Source organism: Notamacropus eugenii, chromosome 2 (assembly GCF_028372415.1).
Source record: "Notamacropus eugenii isolate mMacEug1 chromosome 2, mMacEug1.pri_v2, whole genome shotgun sequence".
Classification (NCBI taxonomy): Eukaryota; Metazoa; Chordata; class Mammalia; order Diprotodontia; family Macropodidae; genus Notamacropus; species Notamacropus eugenii.
The window spans coordinates 71,474,372-71,495,652 of NC_092873.1; the positions used below are offsets into that span (position 1 = coordinate 71,474,372).

At 38.5% G+C, this 21,281-nt stretch overlaps 1 protein-coding gene and 1 long non-coding RNA gene across 3 annotated transcripts in view; one reads left to right on the plus strand and one right to left on the minus strand.

Moving 5' to 3' along the window:
* Window positions 1-21,281, minus strand: part of TBCD (tubulin folding cofactor D) — a 414,951-nt gene that overhangs the window by 182,605 nt on the left and 211,065 nt on the right. The window contains exons 16-17 of the mRNA XM_072640887.1: window positions 12,317-12,374; window positions 3,112-3,141 (exon numbers count right to left, since the gene is read on the minus strand). Coding sequence (XP_072496988.1) covers window positions 3,112-3,141; window positions 12,317-12,374 — 88 coding nt within the window. The remainder of the gene's footprint in view (window positions 1-3,111; window positions 3,142-12,316; window positions 12,375-21,281) is intronic.
* On the plus strand, window positions 8,794-12,433 carry LOC140525469 (uncharacterized). 2 transcript variants are annotated; one of them, XR_011974044.1, is made up of 3 exons: window positions 8,794-9,110; window positions 10,605-10,746; window positions 12,131-12,433. It is a non-coding gene; the product is annotated as an uncharacterized lncRNA (long non-coding RNA). The 2 variants fall into 2 exon arrangements; XR_011974045.1 differs by having other exon boundaries at window positions 10,605-10,729.

A 21,281-nucleotide genomic window follows, 5' to 3' on the forward strand; every position in this document is an offset into this window, starting at 1 on the left:
AGGAGGGAATAACATTCACACTCAATTTGGTATGAAAATGTATCTTACACTACAGGAAAGTAGAGGAGAAGGGGATAAGTGGGGTGTGAGGGGGATGATAGAAGGGAGGGCAAATGAGAGGAGGGGATAACTAAAAGAAAACACTTTTGAGGAGGGATAAAGTCAAAAGAGAGAACAGAATAAATGGGGGGCAGGATAGGATGGAGGGAAATATAATTAGTCTTTCGCAACATGACTATTATGGAAGTCTTTAGCAAAATTACACATGTATGGCCTATGCTGAGTTGCTTGCCTTCTTGGTGGGGATGTGTGGGGAGGGAGGGAGGGAGAGAAGTTGGAATTCAAGGTTGAGATTTGTTTTTGCATGAGACTGGGAAATGAGAGATGTGGGTAGTGGAGTATGAAAATCTATCTTGCCCTACAGGAAAGGGAAGAGGATGGAGATGGGGGAAGGAAGGGAAGTGGTGGAGGGTAGATTGAGGGAAGGGGTGACTGGAATGCATAGTGGGGGGAGGGGAGAGATGGGGAGAAAATCTGAAGCTCAAAATCTTGTGGAAGTGAATGTTGAAAACTAAAAATAAATAAATAAATTGGAATAAAAATATGATGCAAAAAAAATAAAAGATGGCATGATAAAAAAAATAAAACAAAAATCTCCACCACATTTGCAGAGAGTTATATAATTGTAAATAATACAAACATTTGTGCTTAAATTGTGAACATCCACTGCAACAGTGAGATACAGGCATGAGGTAATGTGAAATTGGAGGCTGCTGGCAAAATGCCTTCTTTGTTGCCTTATAAAACAGCTGGGCACTGGTCAAAGGGTGGGGAACTCAACGTTGAATGCACAAATTGGAATGCTGTGTTCGCCTCAACTGGCCCCCACTGAGGCTTGAGGGGACTTAGGGGAATACACAAGCTGTGTCTGTCTCTACTGACTGAATCCAGACATAGGGGTAGTTTCATCCCGCTTCTGTCAGCTCCTGCAAGATGGGTGAGTAGGGAATGCTGTAGGAATCGTGCTCCCATCATCAGCAAACATCTTTGAGAAGACTAGACCAGAATAAAGTAAGATTATTTATTAACCCCTTCAAAGCAGTCTTAGTGTCTTTCCTGTTTGACCAGATCAAGAGTGAACCTGTGCCAGCAGCCCTCCTGTGTGCTCTGTTTATCTGTCTTACAAACTACCATTAAGACATTTCCCTTCTGTCACTTTTCAAATTCATGTCCTAAATAGTACTCACTTTCTCCTCAAATCTGATCCCTTTATTTTCTCTCTTGCTATTTCCCTATCTTTGTCAAAGGAAGCACCACTGTCCTGACTGACCACACTCAAAATCATGCAATTATCTTGGACAATCTTTGACAATCTGTTTCTCAAAATCATTTCAACTCCAGGAAATTCTTCCTTAGAAACATCTTTTTAAAAACTGCAAACCAAAATAATCATATGAAAGAATGTTCCAAATCATTAATAGAAGGGAAATGATTCACCTCACAATCTGCAAATTGGCAAAAATGTTTACAGTCAATGGAAGATAGGCACACAGGTACACTGTCGGTGGAGCTATGAATCAGTAAAATCATTTTGAAAAGCAATCTGGAATTATGCAAATAAAGTGACTAAAATGTCCATCCCCTTTATTATAGGCATAGGTATAATCCCAGCACCCTCTTAGTTCATGTTTGATATTAGGATAAAATGAGGCATTCGCAAGTCATTAAACATTTAACAAAGAAGGTTTACTTTGCCCCAACACAGCAAGAATACAGTGAGGATAAAGTAGAACTTAGCTTCTCTAGATAAGGCCCTCCTTATTTATATCTGGAAACATAATTCAAGAGGACTCAGGTACCCACCAAGTCTGAGAGACTCCAACTACATTCTGCTGGGACTTTTTATGCCCTGAGGTCTAGAAACTGAAACTAAGCTTTCAGTTGCACCAGGGAAGTCTGGGAACCTGCATAAGAAAAATGCTGGTCATCACAGCCTTTAACCCAGAAAATAAATTACTAGGCTCATACCTCAAGGAAGTCATTGAATTTGATATAAAAGTTTCAGTTCACACCAAAATATTTGTAGCAGAATTTTTTGTGGTAGCAAAGAATTGGGGGTAAGGGGAGAGATGTTCAGAGTTTGGAAAATGGCTAAAAAATTGGTAATACATTAATGTAAAGGAATATTTGTGTGCAATAAGAAATGACAAAGAAGATGAAGGCAGAGAACCATGAAAAGATTTACACAATCTGATACAGACTGAGCTAAGCAAAACAAAAACAACATTCACAACATAAAGTGCAGTAACTGAACAATCAAAAATAAATGTTGTGAACAGAAATGGCCCTGAAGAAATGAGATGACATCCCCATCCCACTCTTCGTAGAGGTGGGAGATCCACAGGTGTGGCACACTGTATTTGTTTCCAGAATTTTTTGATGAATTGGTTTTTGAGCACTTTTTTCTTCTTCTTCTTTTTCCTTTATAAAATATTATTGGTCATAGGGGATAACAGGGACAGGGGTAGCCAGCATGGCAAGGGATACTCTAGAAACTCAACCAATTAGAAATACAAAATATATCAACAAAATTTTATTTTAAAAAAGAAATATATTTCATATAAATACACTGCTTTTCAATTCCATAGCTACCAACAAAGACTAGAGCTAGGTCCTTATTAATTTGCACACTGGAATTATTTCAATAGCCTTATAACTGGTTTTCTAGTACTCTTTGTCCCTTCCAGTTTTTCCTGCACTCCATTACCTGATAAGTCCTCCAAAAAGACTACTTTCATCATGTTAAAATACTTCAATATCATTTTAGTGCCCCTTGCATAAGACCTCAGTCTGATGTTCAAAGCCGTAATCATCTTAAAACGCTGCCTAAAATTGAGAAGTTAAACTGTAAGAAGGGAGAGACGAATGGGGGAATTGAGTAGAGCATTAAGGTACTGCTTAGCAGGAACTGTATTATTAAATATATAGTTTACGTGAAACATACTTAAATAATTCTAATGAAGGGAAATAGCATCCAGCCATATATTTTTTAGTGCTCAGAACTAGGCTACAGGAAGTTTAGCGAAAGAAGATTCAAAAAAGTTACCATACCTGTCTTCCAACATTCTCCTGGAAAGCAGCCTAGAGAACAAACAGAGCAAAATGAATCAGGTTTGCTTTTTGCTAAACATCAGACAATAAACTCAAAACAAACATGAAGCACTTTAAATGACCCATGGCTTCATTTTTTAAAATAAAGTCCTCATTGTTAGATTCACAGAGCCTCAAGGGTTGTTTGTCATTCCTGTTTTTATGACCTGCATGACAACAACTTAAGAACGCAAGTTTATTAAGAACTGGCCTATCCAGATCAATGTCCTTTGATAGCCAAAACCTAAGTTCACACCAGTACATGAAAGCTAAGTCAAGACGACAGTGTTCTTCCTTTATTTATCAGTTCACTGAAAAGTGGATGTGCATAGTAACTCAATTTTAAAAGTTAAGAAATTTTATTTCAAGAGTACATTTTATAATTAGCTATGAATAATATGAAAATGTTTCCTATCAAGTTAAGCTAAAATATGACTCTTTACTACAGCTATTGAATTCTGAGTGGTTATTTTGGGAACAATAAAATCAACACAGTTCCACCTTTAATCTGTTTCACCTTTAATCAGTCAGGGAATGAGTGCAGAAACAAATATGCTAACGATTCTTTTTGAAAATACAAACTGATTTTATTTAAAACAGAAAAAAATACTTAAATTGCTTAAACTTCTATTACTTGTTCAGGGTGAATGTTTTACCCAGCTCCAAACTTTTAGCCCAATTAAGCATACATATCTGGCCAGATTGGTGGTTGTATAACTTGGCTAAAAATTGCAATTAAAGAACATTTCCTTTTACTTCTAAGTTCTCTCCCTAAACCCACAGAAAATATGAGCATTTCTATATATCACCAACAAAGCCCAGCAAGAAGGAATAATAAGAGATATTTCATTTAAAATAACTGCACATAATGTAAGATACCTGGGAGTATAAGTGCCAAGAAAAACCCAGGAATTATAAGAACACAATTACAAAACACTTTTCACACAAATAAAGTCAGATTTAAATAACTGGAGAAATAATTGCTTATGGGGGAGCTGAGTCAATATAATAAAAATGACAGTTCTACCTAAATCAATTTACTTCTTTAGTGCCATACCAATCAAACTACCAAAAAATTATTTTATAGAGCTAGAAAAAATAATAACAAAATTCATCTGGAAGAACAAAAGGTCCAGAATATTAAAGGAATTAACGAAACATATGTAAAGGAAGGAAGTCTAGCAATAGCAGATTTTGGTTGGTTATTGTCCTTTATTCTTGAAAAGGACCAACATGACATCACTATGTTGGAGTCAAGGTCCAGTGTGTCCAGCTGTGGCTGATCAGATCAATACAAGTTCAGAAGGCTCTACCACAGGTCAGCCACAAATAGTCCACATGAACATTTGAAGTGGAGATGTCTTTAATTTGGTGCATCTTGTGTTTCTTTTGACCTATTGCAAATCTGCTTTGCTCACTGAACACAGCACCTTCTTTGATGTGGGCATGCAGTACTGGACTGTTCCGTGCTAGTGTCTCCCATGTCTCACAACTGATACCAAAGTTCTTCAGAGAGACCTCAGGGGTGTCCTTGTATTACTTCTTCTGACCTCCATGTGAGTATTTGCCTTGTGTGAGTTCCCTATAAAATAGTCTTTTAGGCACATGCATGTTTGGCATTCAAACAATATGGCCAGCCTATTGGATCTGTGCTCTCTGCAGTAGAGTTTGAATGTTTAGCAGCTAAGCATGAGAAAGGACCTCAGGGTCTAGTACCTTCTCTTGCCAGGTGATCTTCAGAATCTTCCTAAGACAATTTAAATGGAAATGATTCAATTTTCTGGCATGACACTTGTGGACTATCCAGGTTTCACAGACAGACAAGAATAAGGTCAGCACCACAGCTCTGTAGACCTTCAGTTTAGTAGACTCTACCATACTTTCTTTAACAGCCTCCCAAATACTGAGCTGAATTTGGCAATGCATGTGTTTAACTTCATCATCTATATGTACATCCCTGGAAAATATATTGCCAAGATAAGTAATTTATCTACAGCATCCAATATTTCTACTGCCATAACCATGGTCCCATATATGGGTGGTGTAGTGCTGGCTGGTGGAGCACCTGCGTTTTCTGGGTATCATTAGACCAAAATTAGCACAAGCAACAGAGAATCGATCCACACTTTGCTGCATCTCAGCCTCAGAGGCTGCAGTGAGTGCAAAATTATTTGTGATCAAAAAATCATGCACCAATTCTCCCTCCACTTTAGTCTTGGCTTATAGCTTTTTCGAGTTAAATAATTAACATCAGTGCAGTAGCTGACCTTGATGCCATTTTCATCCTCATTGAAAGTGTCTGACAACATCATTCAAAACCAGGACTTTGAAGCAGGTAAAAATGGTAAAATGATATGGGTGATATCTTATTTCCTGACACATAAATTAAGGGTGGCACAGTTGTGTGAAGTTATTAGCCTCACTCTCTCTTCTTCCAGAGTTATCAAAGTCCAATGGCAAGAGAAAAGTCAAGATGGTTTAGGATATAGTGGATGACTTCAGCATCTATGATGTCTAACCAAAGCTCTAAGCACTTCACACTACCTACTTAGATCACCTTCATGGCTATCGAATAAAGTGTTCTCATCCGCCAGCTCTGCCAAAGAAAGTCATCACGTGCTGGGAGTAAACCCTAACTCAGCCAGATTTGAGACTCCTTGGTTAACCTCAACTTGGTTTAGACCATCTGCTGAAATGGTTTACCAGGGTGTGGTAGCTGCACATGCTACAACTTTTTGGAGCTACAGGTGAGAGTTGAGTAAGTCAGGTGGACACCAAAGGTGGAAAGCAGATCTTAAACTGTATTATAAGGACATAATTATCGAAACTGTCTGTTACTGCCTAAGAAATAGAATGGTGGATCAATGGAATGGATCAACACACAGTAGTAAATGATTACAATAACCTTGTGTTTGATAAAGGTAAAGATTTAAGCATTTGGAATAACAACTCACTATCTGATAAAAATTGCTGAGAAAACTGAAAAGCAGTCTGGCAAAAACTAGGTATAGATCAATATCTTGTGTGTGTGTGTGTGTGTGTGTGTGTGTGTGTGTGTGTGTGTTTGTCCTTCGTTGCCAAAGAAGACCACGCCATCAGAGAAATGATGACATGACTTGCACTTGACTTTGTTTTGAGTGAGGGAGGGCTATGCAGGTCACCAGCCTCACTTCTCCTCCAGAGTCATCTGAATCCAGTGACCAGATATTCATCAGGATGACTGGAGATGACTCAGGATGAGGCAATTAGGGTTAAGTGACTTGCCCAAGGTCACACAGCTAGTGAGCATCAAGTGTCTAAGGTGAGGTTTGAACTCAGGTCCTCCTGCCTCCTGCACTGGTGTTCTATCTACTGTGCCACCTAGCTAGACCAATATCTTATACTTTTTACCAAGATAAAATCAAAACAGAGACATGACCTAGACATAAAGGGTGATATAAGTAAATAAGAAGATCATGCATGGCTGGGGCATCTCCAGTTATCCTGATCTGTATCTAGTCACTGAACCCAGATGGCTCCAGAGGAGAAAGTGAGGTTGGTGACTTTGCACAGTCCCCCCTAATTTAAATCCAATTGGAAGTCATGGCATCATCTTCCTAATGTCATGATGTTCTTCAACAACAAAGGACAACTCACTTACAAACCACAGAACAGCATGGAACATATTACCTATCAGATTTATAGTTAGGAGAATAATTTATGAATAAACAAGATAGAGAACATTGTGGAATGTAAAATGGATAATTCTGTTTAGAAGGAAAGCAGAAAATGGGCGGGGGTGTTATTTAAGACAGTTTCTTTAAGGTCTCACATTTGAAATATAGAGAGAACTGTGTCAAATTTTTAAAAATGAGTCATTCGCCAATAGATAAATGGCTAATGGATATGAACAGTTTTCCAATGAAGAAATTAAAGTTGTACATAGTCAACTGAAAAAATGCTCTAAATCATTATTGATTAGAAAAATGCAAATTAAAACAACTTTGAGATATCATCTCATACCTATCAGAGTGGCCAAAATGACAGAAGGGGAAAATAATAAATGTTGGAGATGTGGAAAACTTGGGATACTAATGCACTATTAGTGAAATCATGAACTGATTCAATGACTTTGGAGAGTAATTTGGAATTATGCCCAAAGAGTTATAAAACACTCTCTCTCTTTTCTAAGATATTTATAGCAGTTTCTTTATTGCACTTATCTTTACGGTAGCAAAGAATTGGAAAGGAATGGGAGACCAATCAATTGGGGATTGGCTAATTAAGTTGTGGCATATGACTGCAACTGTTATTTGCACCCACTCTAAACCATCAGACCCCAAACAATGAACAACAAAGGCTTGGGCTGGATCTAATATTGGTCATTCAATGAAAGCCAGTGCGATTTAGATCATAATGGACTTTTTAAAAGTCTTTTTTTCAGCACTATCATAAAGCTCTGAAATCATAAATGAATAAAAACGGTACGGGACAAAGAAAAAATTGTCCCAGTAAAGCAGGAGAGGTTAGTAAATCAAAGAAAATACTTGAAGAGTATGAAAAATTATGGCACAACTAGAGATTCCCAAAAAGGAGAAAATATTAGCACAACTGGAGATGGCCCAGGATGCAGTGGGAGACTTTGGCCTTTTTAAGCTAAGGTCTTTCTGAGTTCTCACTTGGACTGAGGCAATGTCTATTTGGTGCTTAGGTCTAAGAAACAAATCAAGGAATCAAGGGATAATCCCTTTAATTAAAGAAAAAAAAAAAAGCAAACTAGGAGGGGAAGACCCTGCCCCAAAGAGAAACAATTATATTTATTCTGAGCCATTAGGGCCCAAACAGAAAACCACTAAGTGGTGCTTGGGTAGAGACCTATTGTTGGCCAATCAAAGATGAATGTAGAGACATTAAGGCTAGTAAATACTGGTTCCATGTAACATGAGATGCTTAATACCCTGAGAAAACTTCACTTGAAGGTCAGAACCCTATGATGTGATAACTCAAACTACTTTCTCAATGATCCACAAATTCCCACTTAGTGGTAACCTTTCTATCATAGGGATTTTGAACTCCTGGAAATCATGATTCAGATTCCATTCTCCATTCCCTACTCTCAGTGTCCCACTCTAAAGTTACCTGCCCCCTGACACTAAGTTCTCTAAAACATCTGCTCCACAGAGAACAAACGTAATCTCACCTTAAATGGTAAGCTTTCCAATTACAATAAAGGTCATCACTATCCTTCTACTCACATAGTTCTCATCTTGGAGTCTTCATTCTCACTTCCCCACTATATCCCACATGCTGACAAGTCCTGTAGACTTTACTTTTATAACATCTCCCTGTACACCTCTTTCTCTCCCCTAAAACCATTAGTACCTTGCTGCAGACTCTCATCCCCTTACACCTGGATTATTCCAGTATCTTTCTGACTGTCTCCTTGTCTAATTTTTTCCCTTCACTAGTCCATCCTCCATTCAGCTATCAAACTGATCTTCCTAAAATGAAGGTCTGACCATGTAACCACCTCCCCACTCAATTACCAACACCTATAGAATCAAATATAAAATTGATTCTCATTCAATTCTCATTCATAACCTGCCCCTCCCCCTAACTTTTCCAGCCTTCTTAAACCTTCTTACTCAGTTCCAAATACTCTGTAATTCAGCAGGCCCCCTTGCTGTACCTCCCACAGAACACTGTCTCCAGACTCCAAGCACATTCACTATCTGTCCCCTGTGAATGGAATGTTCCCCCTTGTTACGTTTGCCTTCTAGCTTTCCTGCTTTGCTTCAAGTCTCAGCTAAAATCTCACCTTTGACAAAGAGCTTTTCTGGATCCCATTTATAGCTAGAACCTTCCCACTGGTGATGATTTCCAATTTATCTGGCATATAACATGTTTCTACATCAGATCTGCACAACTTGGCAGTAGGTAGAGGCCAAAATTAAAATAGGCTAAATTTCTTCAGGCAGCAGGTAAGTTTTTAATGGCTTACTTTCCAAGTAAAGGTATAATTAATGATTAAACTATAAATTTTAATTATAATCAATTAATTACACTTGTTACTTAAGGTTTTTATTCATCATGAAATCATAATGCTAAAAAATTACTTTGCTAAGCAGTATAGGTTTTAATACATTTTTCAGGTTTTCTTACTGTTTGTATTTAGTTAATGGAACATATTACATTTTTATCAGCAGTTTATCATACTCTGGAATCATGTTTGAAATCAATATCTTTAGAAATCTGAAAACTAAACTTAGTAGCTGCCTCATTTTCTGAGTTAATTTTCTTGAAAAATCATTGTTTCCCACCGAGATTTTTTCAACTATTTGGATAGTTGTTTGTTCATTGGTGTTCAATTTACTTAAGTCAGGATGTTTGGATTCGAAATTTGTTTTATTTGTAGACTGTATTTCTTCAAAATGGTATTAATTCTAGGGTAAACAAGGCATACACAGCATTTTGTCTCTCGTGTATGTAAACAAGTATCTATTTGTCCACTCCAGATTAAACACCCCTTGCTTTGATTCGATTTTCCATTTCTTTTTATCACTCGTTCTATAAAATCACACTCAAAAACTTTAATGTTAGAACCAAAAAATTTCCACAGCAGCTACTCACATACAGAGAAATACTGAACTGAGTGCCTTAACTTGGAGAGAGCATCAGACACTCATCAAATTTGGAGGATGGCAACACAGTAAGGGAGAGGAAGAAGCCCTCACATTGTTGCCTCTCATCACATAGTAGGTATCAGCTGCATTGGCGTGTGACTGCACTCATTTTGTCCCTGTTCAATTGACAGTAATGAATGAAAACAGCAAAAACACATAATTCTCACTCCTCTCAGACTAGAAACAGAACAACAGTGGTTGGTTGCATAAGTGACATGACAAATAGGAACAAGTGCACAGTGGCAACCCCCTGCCAAGTTATATGATGGGCACAATAGTGACAAGGGGAAGGAACATTAAGCTAGGCATAGACAAAGCACTCATTACATCTTTACTTTCTTTTACATTCTCTACTTTTTTTGTAGGCCACCTGAAATCTTTTGGCAGGCCACAAGTAGCCTGTAGGCCATATGTTTTGCAGGGCTGTTCTACATAGTTACTTGCATGTTTTCTCCTCCACTGGAATATAAATTCTTTCAGAGCAGAGACTATCTTTTACCATCCTTTGTATTCCGAGGGCCTATCTCAACATGAAGCACATAGCTGGTTAGTTGTTGTCTTCCATGCTCAAAGAGGACCAAAATGACATCACAATATCAAGAGTCTTCAAGGTACAAGGTGACCAACTGTGGTTGATCAGACCATTACGAGTTTAGAAGGCTCTACCACAGGTTGGGCACAAATAATCAATCCATTTGGAGTAGAGTGAACATTTGGAGAAAAGAAGTCTCTAAATGTGTGCATCACATCTCATGTTTCTTTTGAGCTACTGCAATTCTGCTTTGTTCGTAGAGTACCATGCCTTCTTCGGTGCAGGCATGCCACACTGAAAAGTCCTATGCCAGTGTCTCCGATGTCTCACAAGCAATTCCAAAATTCTTCAGAGACCCTGAAAGTGTCCTTCTTCTGACCTCTGTGTGAGCACTTGAGTTTTGTGAGTTCTCTGTAAAACAGTCTTTTAGGCAAAAGCACATTTGGCATTTGAATGTGGCCAGTCTAAGAGAATTGTGCTCTCTACAGCAGAGTACAAATTCTTGGCAGTTAAACTGGAGAAAGGACCTTAGTGTCCCATACCTTATCTTGCCAGATTAACAAAGACTTTCTAACTGAATAAACTTCAGAATGAGTCTCCAATTAAGGGTCCCAGAGTCCTGTGACTAGCTCTGGGCTTATAATTAATATTTTTATCAATGACATGAATAAGCATACAGATGGTTAGCTAATCAAATGGCCTTAATAGGAATTTAGGCTTCATTAAGAAAGGCAATGTTATCTATGACTACAGAGGCAATAGTCTGTGGGATAAAAATATCTCAAATAGCTTGAGGTTTACTCTCAATTAAAGTTTTCAAGTAAAAGCTGGCTAATTACTCATTGAGTAAATTATAGGTGGGAATTCTAGTTCAGAAAATGATGGACCTAGATAAGCATTTGAGGTCTCATAACAAAGCTTGGGCAATTTAAACATAGATTCTGTAGTCTTCAAGGGTCAGCTCAAATGAAATCTCCTCAATGAAGAATTTTCCAATTACTAGAGCATACATTTATTACTCACATCTTTGAACTCTGAGAACATTCACAGTTGCTACCAGAGTTTAACACTTAACAATAATTTCACTTGCGCTTGTATTTTATGCTTTTACTGTTTCCCCTCCCATGGCACCTAGCATAACATTAAACAAATAACAGATATCCAATAAGAATTACTGATTAACTGACTTTTTTATCATATTTATAATCTTATGAAGTATAGTAATATGCCTATGAAGAACTTCCCCTACCAATATGGATGGCTACCAATATTACTTTCTCTGTTAACATATGTGTCAAAGGCAAGACCTGAGAGTGGGTTCTCTTGACACTAAGATCTGTTTTCTATCCACTATGGTATGCTGCATAATAACCCAAAAAATTGTAATAACGTGTCTATAATGATGAAATGGTAAATAATTATCACCATGGCACAATGGACACTGGATTTCGGTTGAGTTGCTGAAATGGCTCTGTACAAACAGAGAAGAGGTTAGGGAATGGGATAAGAATGAATCTGATTTCACTGTCATAAGGAACTCACATGTGAGGAAGCATCCTCTTCTAATGAAAGTCAACACCTTCTCTGCAACTTAGATACTTAGAGTTTTGTATTTAACACCAAAAAGTTAAAACATGCAAGGGTTCAGAGAGAGAGTGTAAGGGTTTGGAGCTGGGAGCTGAACCCAGGCCCTCTTGAACTCAAGTGGGCATGTCTTAGAGGTCCGTTTCTTATCCATTTATTCATTATTTATTTATTTATTAATTCTTATCTATTTATTTCGTAGGAGGGTGGCCGCGTCTGATCTGCACTTTAGGAAGATTGGTTTGACAACAAAAAAGATGTACTAGAGTGAGGAAAAACTTCTGGCAGTGAGACCAAGAAGCAGACTACTAAGATGGCTAGCTATAAAAATACACAAGAAAGAAATTCTTAGGGGAAAAAACCAAAATGTAACATTTAGAAGACTTACAGAGGCAGCTCTTCTGCAGTTAACATCACGATCAAACACTGTAACAATTACCAAAGCACTGGGGAGAGAAAAAAAATTCCATTATTCTAAAATAAATTTACAAAATAACACAAAGTATTTAACCAGAGTACTTAGGAGCTAGTATACTTTTCCTTTGATTGAAAATATTAATTTACTGAGTACCTAAAATGTGCAAGGCACTAGATGGTGTGTTGTGGGGGAGCTAGGAAGAGGAAGAGGCAGACATTCTCAAAAGAGAGATAAATACTTCATGACTGATTAATGCAAATATACAAATAACCATATGGGTGTCAAGAAGAACAGTCAACCATTAGTTCAAAGGAGAGAGAAAGATGACTTCCTGTAGGATCAGAGGTTTCACTAAGGAGATGACAACTAAGCGAAACTGACAAATACAGGACATTCCCAGGAGAGGCAACGGCATGAGTAGGAGGTATGAAAACGGCACGCTCTGAGGACAGTGACACAGTTAGTATGTCTAGAGAAGAAGGTACATATAGAAGAATTGGGTCAGACTGAAGAAAGCCTTTAAATTGGTAGGAACAAACTTTCTTCTCGGAAGTTTGTAGAAGGATAAAGATTTAAGTTTCACATATCAGGAAATAATTATTTTGTAAATATAACAAAATTTATATGGTAATATATGGATACAGAAATCTGAGAAGAAATGTATTGCTCGTCTTTCAAACACAAGGGCAAGTCATCTTTCTGAAATTCGTACCAATAAGTAGTTCAAAGACATTCAAAAGCAATATCCAGAGACATATTTTGAAGAAAGTGTTTTATCAATCATTTGCACACACATGTATGTATGAATATATGGGTACTTCATATATACATATATACACATCAATATTTTACACTCCAACAGAATTCACCAATATTTGCAAAACAGCGAATTCCCCATGTACATATATTTTGTTTCACATGCTTCTTAAACCTTCAGATGGTTATGTATTTATAACAAATAATTTTAAAATGTTGCATTATAATACTTTAGTATTAATAGAACAGCAAGTTTTTTATTCACTCAAATATTTATCAACTGCATTAATATACCCAAACACCTCACTAAAAGCCAGATACAGATCTTGCTCTCAAAAAGTTCATTACTAGTTTAAAAAAACAGATATATACACAAATACCTATGATACAAAAAGGATGTGTAAGAAAAAATTCTTTATTAATTAGAACTGTCCAAAAATCAAGCAAAAGCTAGATGTCCAGATTAATTAATTAATTAAGGTCCCTTCGAACTTATAGAGGCTGATTCTGTGAGATAAGAATAAGCATGTATTACATGCCTACTATGTATTACCAAGCTACTAACAACCACTCACTAAACATCTTTACTATGTACTGTGTGCCAAATATGGGCCCTGAGAATACAAAGGAACATAAAAGACAGCCCTTATTGTCCAGAAATTCACAATCATAGAAGAAACAATATGCAAACAGCTATGTACAAACAAGCTATATACACGGTAAATTGGAAATAGACAACACAGGGAAGATACTAGAAGTGAGAAGTATCAAAAACGGCTTCCTAAAGAATGTTAGGATTTTAGGTGGGACCTGAAGAAAGGCAGGGCAATAGGATTTAGAGATTGTGAAGGCAAACATTCTACGCATGGGGGATAACTAGTAAAAAGGCAGAGTGTGGATACAGGGTCTCATTTGAGGATAACAAAAAACTCAGTTTCACTGGATCGTAGCATTCATGATAGAGTTTAAATTATAATAAGACTGGAAGGGGACATGGGGTGGGGGGTGGGGCGCAAAGAGGGTAGAGTAAGTAATGAGGGTCTTTGTTTGCCAAAGAAAGGATTTTACCTTTGATCTTGGAAATGATAGGAAGCCACTGGAGTTTATTTAGTAGGAGGGTGGCCATGTCTGATCTGCACTTTAGGAAGATCAGTTTGACAACAAAAAAGATGTACTAGAGTGAGGAAAAACTTCTGGCAGTGAGACCAAGAAGCAGACTACTAAAATATTCCAGATGCAGCAAAATAGAATAAGCTAGACTGGATAGAGTTAAGAGACTGAGAGAAAAGGAGGTGGAAAAATATATCAAAAATGGCTTTCTTAAGGAGTTTAGCCACAAAATGCTGAAGAGATCTGAGACAAAAGTTATAAAGTATGGATGGATCAAGTGAGTTTTTGAGAATGAAGAGACATGGGCATGTTTGTAGAAAGGAGGGAAGTAGCCAGTGGACAGAGAGATTGAATATAAGTGAGAGAGAGGATAAAGGAAGGAGAAAACTGCTAGAGGAGATGGAATAGAAGGCTACCTCTTTAAGTGAGACAAGATTGAAGCCAGAAATCACAACAGAAGGTATCTATCAATCAGTTAATAAACAAGATATTAAGCACCTACTGTGGTGCAAAGAGCTGGGAATACAAAAAGGGGCAAATGGACAGTCCCAGCCTTCAGAGTTCACATTCTTAATGGAGGAGACAAAAAAAATAAATAGGTATAAAAAACTTACAAACAAGATAAACAGGAAACAATGAAGATAAAGCACTAGAATTAAGAGGAGTTGGGAAAGATTTCCTGTAGAAAATAGGATTTTAGTTGGAAATTGAAGGCAGCTGGGGAACCAAGAGATATAGATGAGGAGAGAGCATTTCAGACATGGAGGACAGCCAAAGGAAACACTTGGAACCAAGAGAGACTATCTTGTTTGCAGAATAGCAAAAAGGGCCATATAACCAGATTACATCATGGGGAGTAAGGTGTAAGAAGATTAGATAGGCTAGGTTATGAAGGGCTTTGAATGCCAGAGGAATTCATATCTGATCCTGGAAGACACAGAGAGATACTGAAGTTAATGGAGTAGGAGGTGACATGGTTGGACCCCTGCTTTAAGAAAAACACTTTGGTACCTGAATACAGGATGTTTTGGAGTGGGGAGTGTCTGAAGCAAGGAGACCTACCAGCATACTTCTGCTACAGTCAACTAGTCAATCAATCAGTAAAGATGTGTTAAACATATATTTATGTGCCAGACACTATTTTAAGCATCAAGGACAGAAAAAGAGACAAAAGACATTCCCTGCCTTCAAGGAGTGTACAGCCTAAGTGTGGGAGACAACAGGCAAACAAATACTTACAAAACAAGTTATATGCAGAATAAAAAGGAAGTAATTAACAGAGAGAAGGCACTTCAATTAAGAGGGGTTATAGAAGGCTTCCTGTACACTGTCAGTTTTTAGCTGGGACTTAAAGGAAGTCAGGGAGGTCAATAGTTAGGGCAGAGGAGGGACAGTGTTTCAAGCATGAGGGACAGCCAGAGAGAATGTCTGAAGCCAAAAGATGGGGTGTCTTACTCATGGAACAGTCAGGAGGCCAATATCACTGGACTAAAGATACGGAGGACTTTGAAAGCCAAATGAAGTATTTGATCTTGGAGGGAATAGGAAACCACTGGAGTTTAATGAATAATGGGGTGCCATAACTGAACCTGTACTTTAGAAGAATCATTTTAGTGGATAAATGGTGGACAAACTGGAGTGGAGAGAGACTTGAGCCCAGTAGGTTTCTTTTAATAATTCAGGCATGGGGTGGTAAGGGCCTGCATTAGAACGGTGGCAGTGTCAGAAGAGAGAAGGGAATCTATTTGAGAGATGTTGCAAAGGTGAAATCAACTGGCCTTGGTAAGAGACTGGATATGGGAGGTGAGAGAAAGTATGGAATCTAGGATGACTCCTAGGATATGAGGCTCAGGGACAGGGTTGATGGTGTTAGAATTGGATGATTTGGGGTTGGGGGTAGATAATGAATTCTGTTTTGGCTATGGTGAATCTAAGATGTCTACAGGACAGTATGAGATGTCTGAAAGGCAGCTGGAGATGGGAAACTGGAGGCCAGCAAAGAAGTTAAGATAGCATAGATAGTTTTGAGAATTGTCAGTATTGGGATAAGTACTTAAAACCATGGAAACTGATGAGATCGTTAAGGGAAAAAGTAAATAGGGAGCTGAGAAGACAGGGCAGAAGAGAACCCTGTGGAAAACATAATTAGAAGGTATGGTCTGGATGACGATCCAGGCAATGAGACTTGCATAAAGAGTATATAGGTAATACAACCATGAGAGTCACATCCTGGAAACCTACAGAGAAAACACTATTAAGAAAAAGATGATCAAGCATCAGACTGAAGAGAAGTCAAAGAGAATGATGATTAAGAAAAAGTCAATAGATCTGGCAATTAAGAGATCACTGTTAACTTTAGAGAGAATAGTTTTGGTGGAATGGTGATGTCTGAATATGGATTGCAAGGAGTTAAGAAAAGAGTGAGAGGCAACTGGAGATGTAGATGATCTTTTTGAAGAGTTTTGTGACAAAGGGGAAAAAAGATATAGGTCAATAGTTAGCAGGGATGAAAAGATCAAGTGAGGGTATTTTGAAGATAAAGAAGAAATGGGCATATTTGTAAACAGTTGGGAAGGAGCCAGTAGACAGGAAGAGACTGAAGACAAGGGACAGAATAGGGATGATGGAGCAATCTTTTAGACAAGACTAAATGGGATCACTTGAGTAGGGAGAAGTGTTAACCTTGGGAAAGAATAAGGTCATCATGTAAGACAGAGGTAAAGCAGGTAATGATGGCAGAAAGCATATGAGTAATGTGCTTTTTCTCCCACAAGGGAGCTCAAGGGAATAACCTTGATTTTTTTCTGTAAAATATGAGGTTCTCAGCAGGAGAGGGGGGACATGGAAAGGAGGGAGAAGGAAGAAAAGGATTGGAAGAGCTGCTATGGAGAGTGGGAAAGTAAGCTGATGAAGGAGGTATAGGAGGATTGCCTAGCAAGAGTGAGGGCCCAGTTGAGATTACATAACCTAAATCTGAAGTGGATCCAGTAGAAAGTTATATGATTTTCTCCACCTTCATTCAAAAGCATCTATACAGGAGTGCAGGTGGCAGACTGTAAGAGTGATCTAAGACTGAGCAGAGTGCAATCCCCAACTGATAAGGGAACTAGGAATTCAGGAGGACAGCTGAACTGATTCACTAAGCTGTCAAGATGGGGAAAAGAGGAAAGCGTGGGTAATGTAGGGGAAATGGCCTGGGAAGGAATTCATAGGTTGAGGAATTGGACGTCACATAGTATAAGAGAAGAGTAGGGATTGGTAAGGGAAAGGAGAGAAAGGGTTGACATGCCAATAGATTACGGTCAGACAAAGGGATTTCAGAATTTGTGAACATGAACCCTTTGTGGGTGATGGCAATCTTTATGTATATCTGAGGTGTGGTGGAGAAACAGGTTGTGGGAAGTAAGTAGTTACTTACATCATCAGAAAGAAACCAGTTTTCAATGACTGCCAGAAAAGAAAGGAGTGGGAGGGGAAAAGATTTAAAATGAAGGGAAGTTTGCTGCTTATGGAACAGGCATAAAGGGCACAGTGGAAGGGATGGGTAGCATTTGGTTGGAACTTGGATGAGGAGCAGGTTTTAAGGGAGATGAGAATATGAAATCAGGAGGAGGGAGACAGGAAATGGGATTTGGATGATAACCTAGAGGCATTAGAATCACTGGGACATATATGGTATGGCTGGGTGTGAGAATGTTCATCAAGAAGCACTCCTCTTCCTAAAGGAGGCTGGAGATCAAGCAGGATACAAGTACAGTACAAGATAGAAGGCACAGAGATTATCAGATGGAAGTCCCTGTTTCACTACTCTTTATTTTAAGGTTGGAAATTAGGCAAGAATCAACACAGCAAGAGAAAGAAATTTAACCTGCATAACTTCGCATGGCCTGCAGTAAAAGGAAAGGTTTTTCCTCAGCACTAGAGGTTCTCCATATCTTAGCTGGGAGATGTTTTATGCTGATAGAAATAGAAGTAACCTCTCTCCCTGCCACTAGGGGACACACAAAGTAAGAGATATAAGGTAAGTCAGAGGAAGGTCATCTTGATAATATGAGATGAGGAAGAGGAGGAAGAAGAGAGAGAGTAGAACAGAGGGAGAAGGAGAAAAGGATGACAGAGCTCTCAGTCAGTAAACTCCTCAATATTTTTTTATAAAATATGAGGCAAGGTTCTCAGGAGAGTATGTAGTTAGGGGGATATTATATGGCACATTTAAGGAAGGATGAAAATATTTGGAAGAGCTTCTAAGGTGGGTGAACAGGATTACGAGCTAACTGTGTGTTCGTCCTTCATTGCCGAAGAAGACCATGCCATCAAAGAAATGATGACATGACTTACACTTGACTTTGTTTTGAGTGAGGGAGGGCTGTGCAGGTCACCAGCCTCATTTCTCCTCCAGAGCCAGATATTCATCAGGATGACTAGAGATGACCCAGGATGAGGCAATTGGGGTTAAGTGACTTGCCCAAGTTCACACAGCTAGTGAGTGTCAAGTGTCTGAGATGTGATTTGAAATCAGGTCCTCCTGACTCCTGAACTGATGCTCTATCCACTGCACCACCTAGCTGTCCCTACGAGCTAATCAGGGAGGTGTAAAAAAAAAAAAAAAAAAAAAAAAGGACTGTCTTCAAGCAGTGAGGGCCAAGTTAAGGTTATGTAACATATATTTTTAGTAGACTCAGTCAACACGATTCCGTGATTTTCTCCAGCTTTGTTCAACAGCACACATGTAGGAGTGCTGGTTAGAATTCACACAAGGCTGGTGCTAGGAAGGGCAAATTTTTCTATTGAATAAAGGAACAAAAGACTCAAGAGAAGAGGACAGGGCAGAATTAAATTGGTTCACCAAGGGATCAAGAAGGGGAAAGGAGGAGAGTATAGCTAGTGAGGGAATGATGGTCTGGGAAGGATTGAGGGGTTGAAGGATTAGAGGTCATGTTGTGGAAAAAGAACAATGCTTGGTTTTGATAAGCAGAGAGAGAAGTGGAAAGCCAACACGCTTTCAGATAAGGGAATATCAGAATTCAAGAGTATGGAAGAGGAGCATTGTGAGTAGTTAGAAGATCAAAGGTATGAATATTATGTGTGTGGTTGAGGTAGAGTAGAGTAGGTTATGGCAAACAAATATAATATTGAGGAACCTTGAGGTTATAGTGAGAGAATAGATTGAAATCACTTAGTACAAGGTCAGGAACTGAGACAGAGAGAGAGTCAAGAACTGAATTCATTGTGGAAAAAAGAGAAGTGTCCCAAAGGTTGACAGATAGCAACTATCAGAATTTCGAAAAGATGGTAAATATAAGTTGAGTGAATCACAAAAGAGAAGAGGTATCAGGCCCTGTACTTTACAAATATTATCTAATTTTATCCTCACAATAATCTTGAAGGTAGCAATATTATTATCCTCATTTTTCAGATGAGGAAACTAAGGCAGGCAGCTATCAAGTGACTAGTAAATATCAAAGGCCAGATTTGAACTCATGACTTCTTAATTCCAGACCCAGTGCACTATCCACTGCAACACCTAGGTGCAATAAATACAAAAGGCAAAGTACTTCATTCTTCAATTCATACCTTCCCAAATACCCAATCATTCCTCTCCCATCTCCTTCCATGTGAATTAATACCAATATGCACAAACCTGTTGTGTATAAATTGATCTCCTGAAGTATCCAACTCATAATCCTTACATCCCAAATTCCATCGCAAGACCTTTGTCTTGAGAGCAAGGACTGCTATAAATATTTTGGTGTACAAGGCAACTTTCTTCTCATCAATGGTTTCCTTAGGATGAATTTAGAGATTGCCTTATTTCCCAAACAGCTGCATTCATTTAGGACTTCTTTGGCTTCTCAGGCTGCACTCATTTTATATTTGTATTTCTTTGACTTCCCCATCATGCTTCACCCCTCCCCCTACACTCATTATTATGAAATCTCATGATCTTATAAGATCAAATCTGCCTCAGTAGCCACACCATATCAGTACCTTCCTTCCTTCTAATTGGAGGGTGGAGTCATGAAGTCTTCAACTTCAATTTAAGAAGGGAAGAAAAGACAGACATCTTCATATCTCCTCATTTTGCTCCTGATCATTTTGAACTTCCTTGGCTCCTCAAGCTGAACTCATTTTGGATTTCTTCCACTATGTAGGAAACTTCTTCCTGCATCCCCACTCCACTTTTCAGTGCTCTTTTGTGTGCAGTCTTCTCACATTCAGTTATAAGCTCCTTGAGAGCAGAGACTATCACACTTTCTATTTGCATTTGCCTCTATGCTGTTCCTTGAACAAAAGACTCCCATCTCTCAACTCCAAGCATTTTCACTGGCCTGGAACACTCTCCCTTCTCATACGGTCTTCCTGGCTTCCCTGACTGCCTTCAAGTCTCAGCCAAAAATCTTACCTTCTACAAGAAGCCTTTCCTAATCTCTCTTAAATCTAGTACTTTCCTTCTGTCGATTCTTTTTTATCCCATACGTAACTTGTTTGTACATAGCTGTTCGTATACTACGAGCTCCTGTAGCTCAGAGGCTGTTTTCTGTCTTTCTTTGTATGCATTACACATGGGTGCTTAATAAATATTTATGACTGTTATTACTATTATTGTCGACTATTCCTTCAGGTATAAGCTCACTAATGAAATCGCTGGATAAATGGGCACGAGCATATTAGTCTCTTTATCTGCATAATTCCAAATTGGTTTGTAAAATGGTCATACCAATTCATAACCACCAACAATGCATTACTGCGCCATTCATCCCACAACCCCTGCAACACTCTGTCATTGTCATCTTTGCCAATTGTAGAGTGTGTAACTGGGACTCTTAGATAATTAAAAAACTGCAACAGAGAAGCAGGGAATCAGGTTATAGGAGACATCTGGGGGCCAGATGTGTCTCCTTTTAGAGAAAGGTAATCCAAATCAGAGGGCAACTGGAAGGTGCAGCAGAAAGACTGCCAGGCCTGGAGTCAGGACAATTCATCTTGCTGAGTTTAAATCTGGTCTCAAACACTTACTAGTTGTGTGATCCTAGGCAAGTCACTTAACCCTGTTTGCCTCCATTTTCTC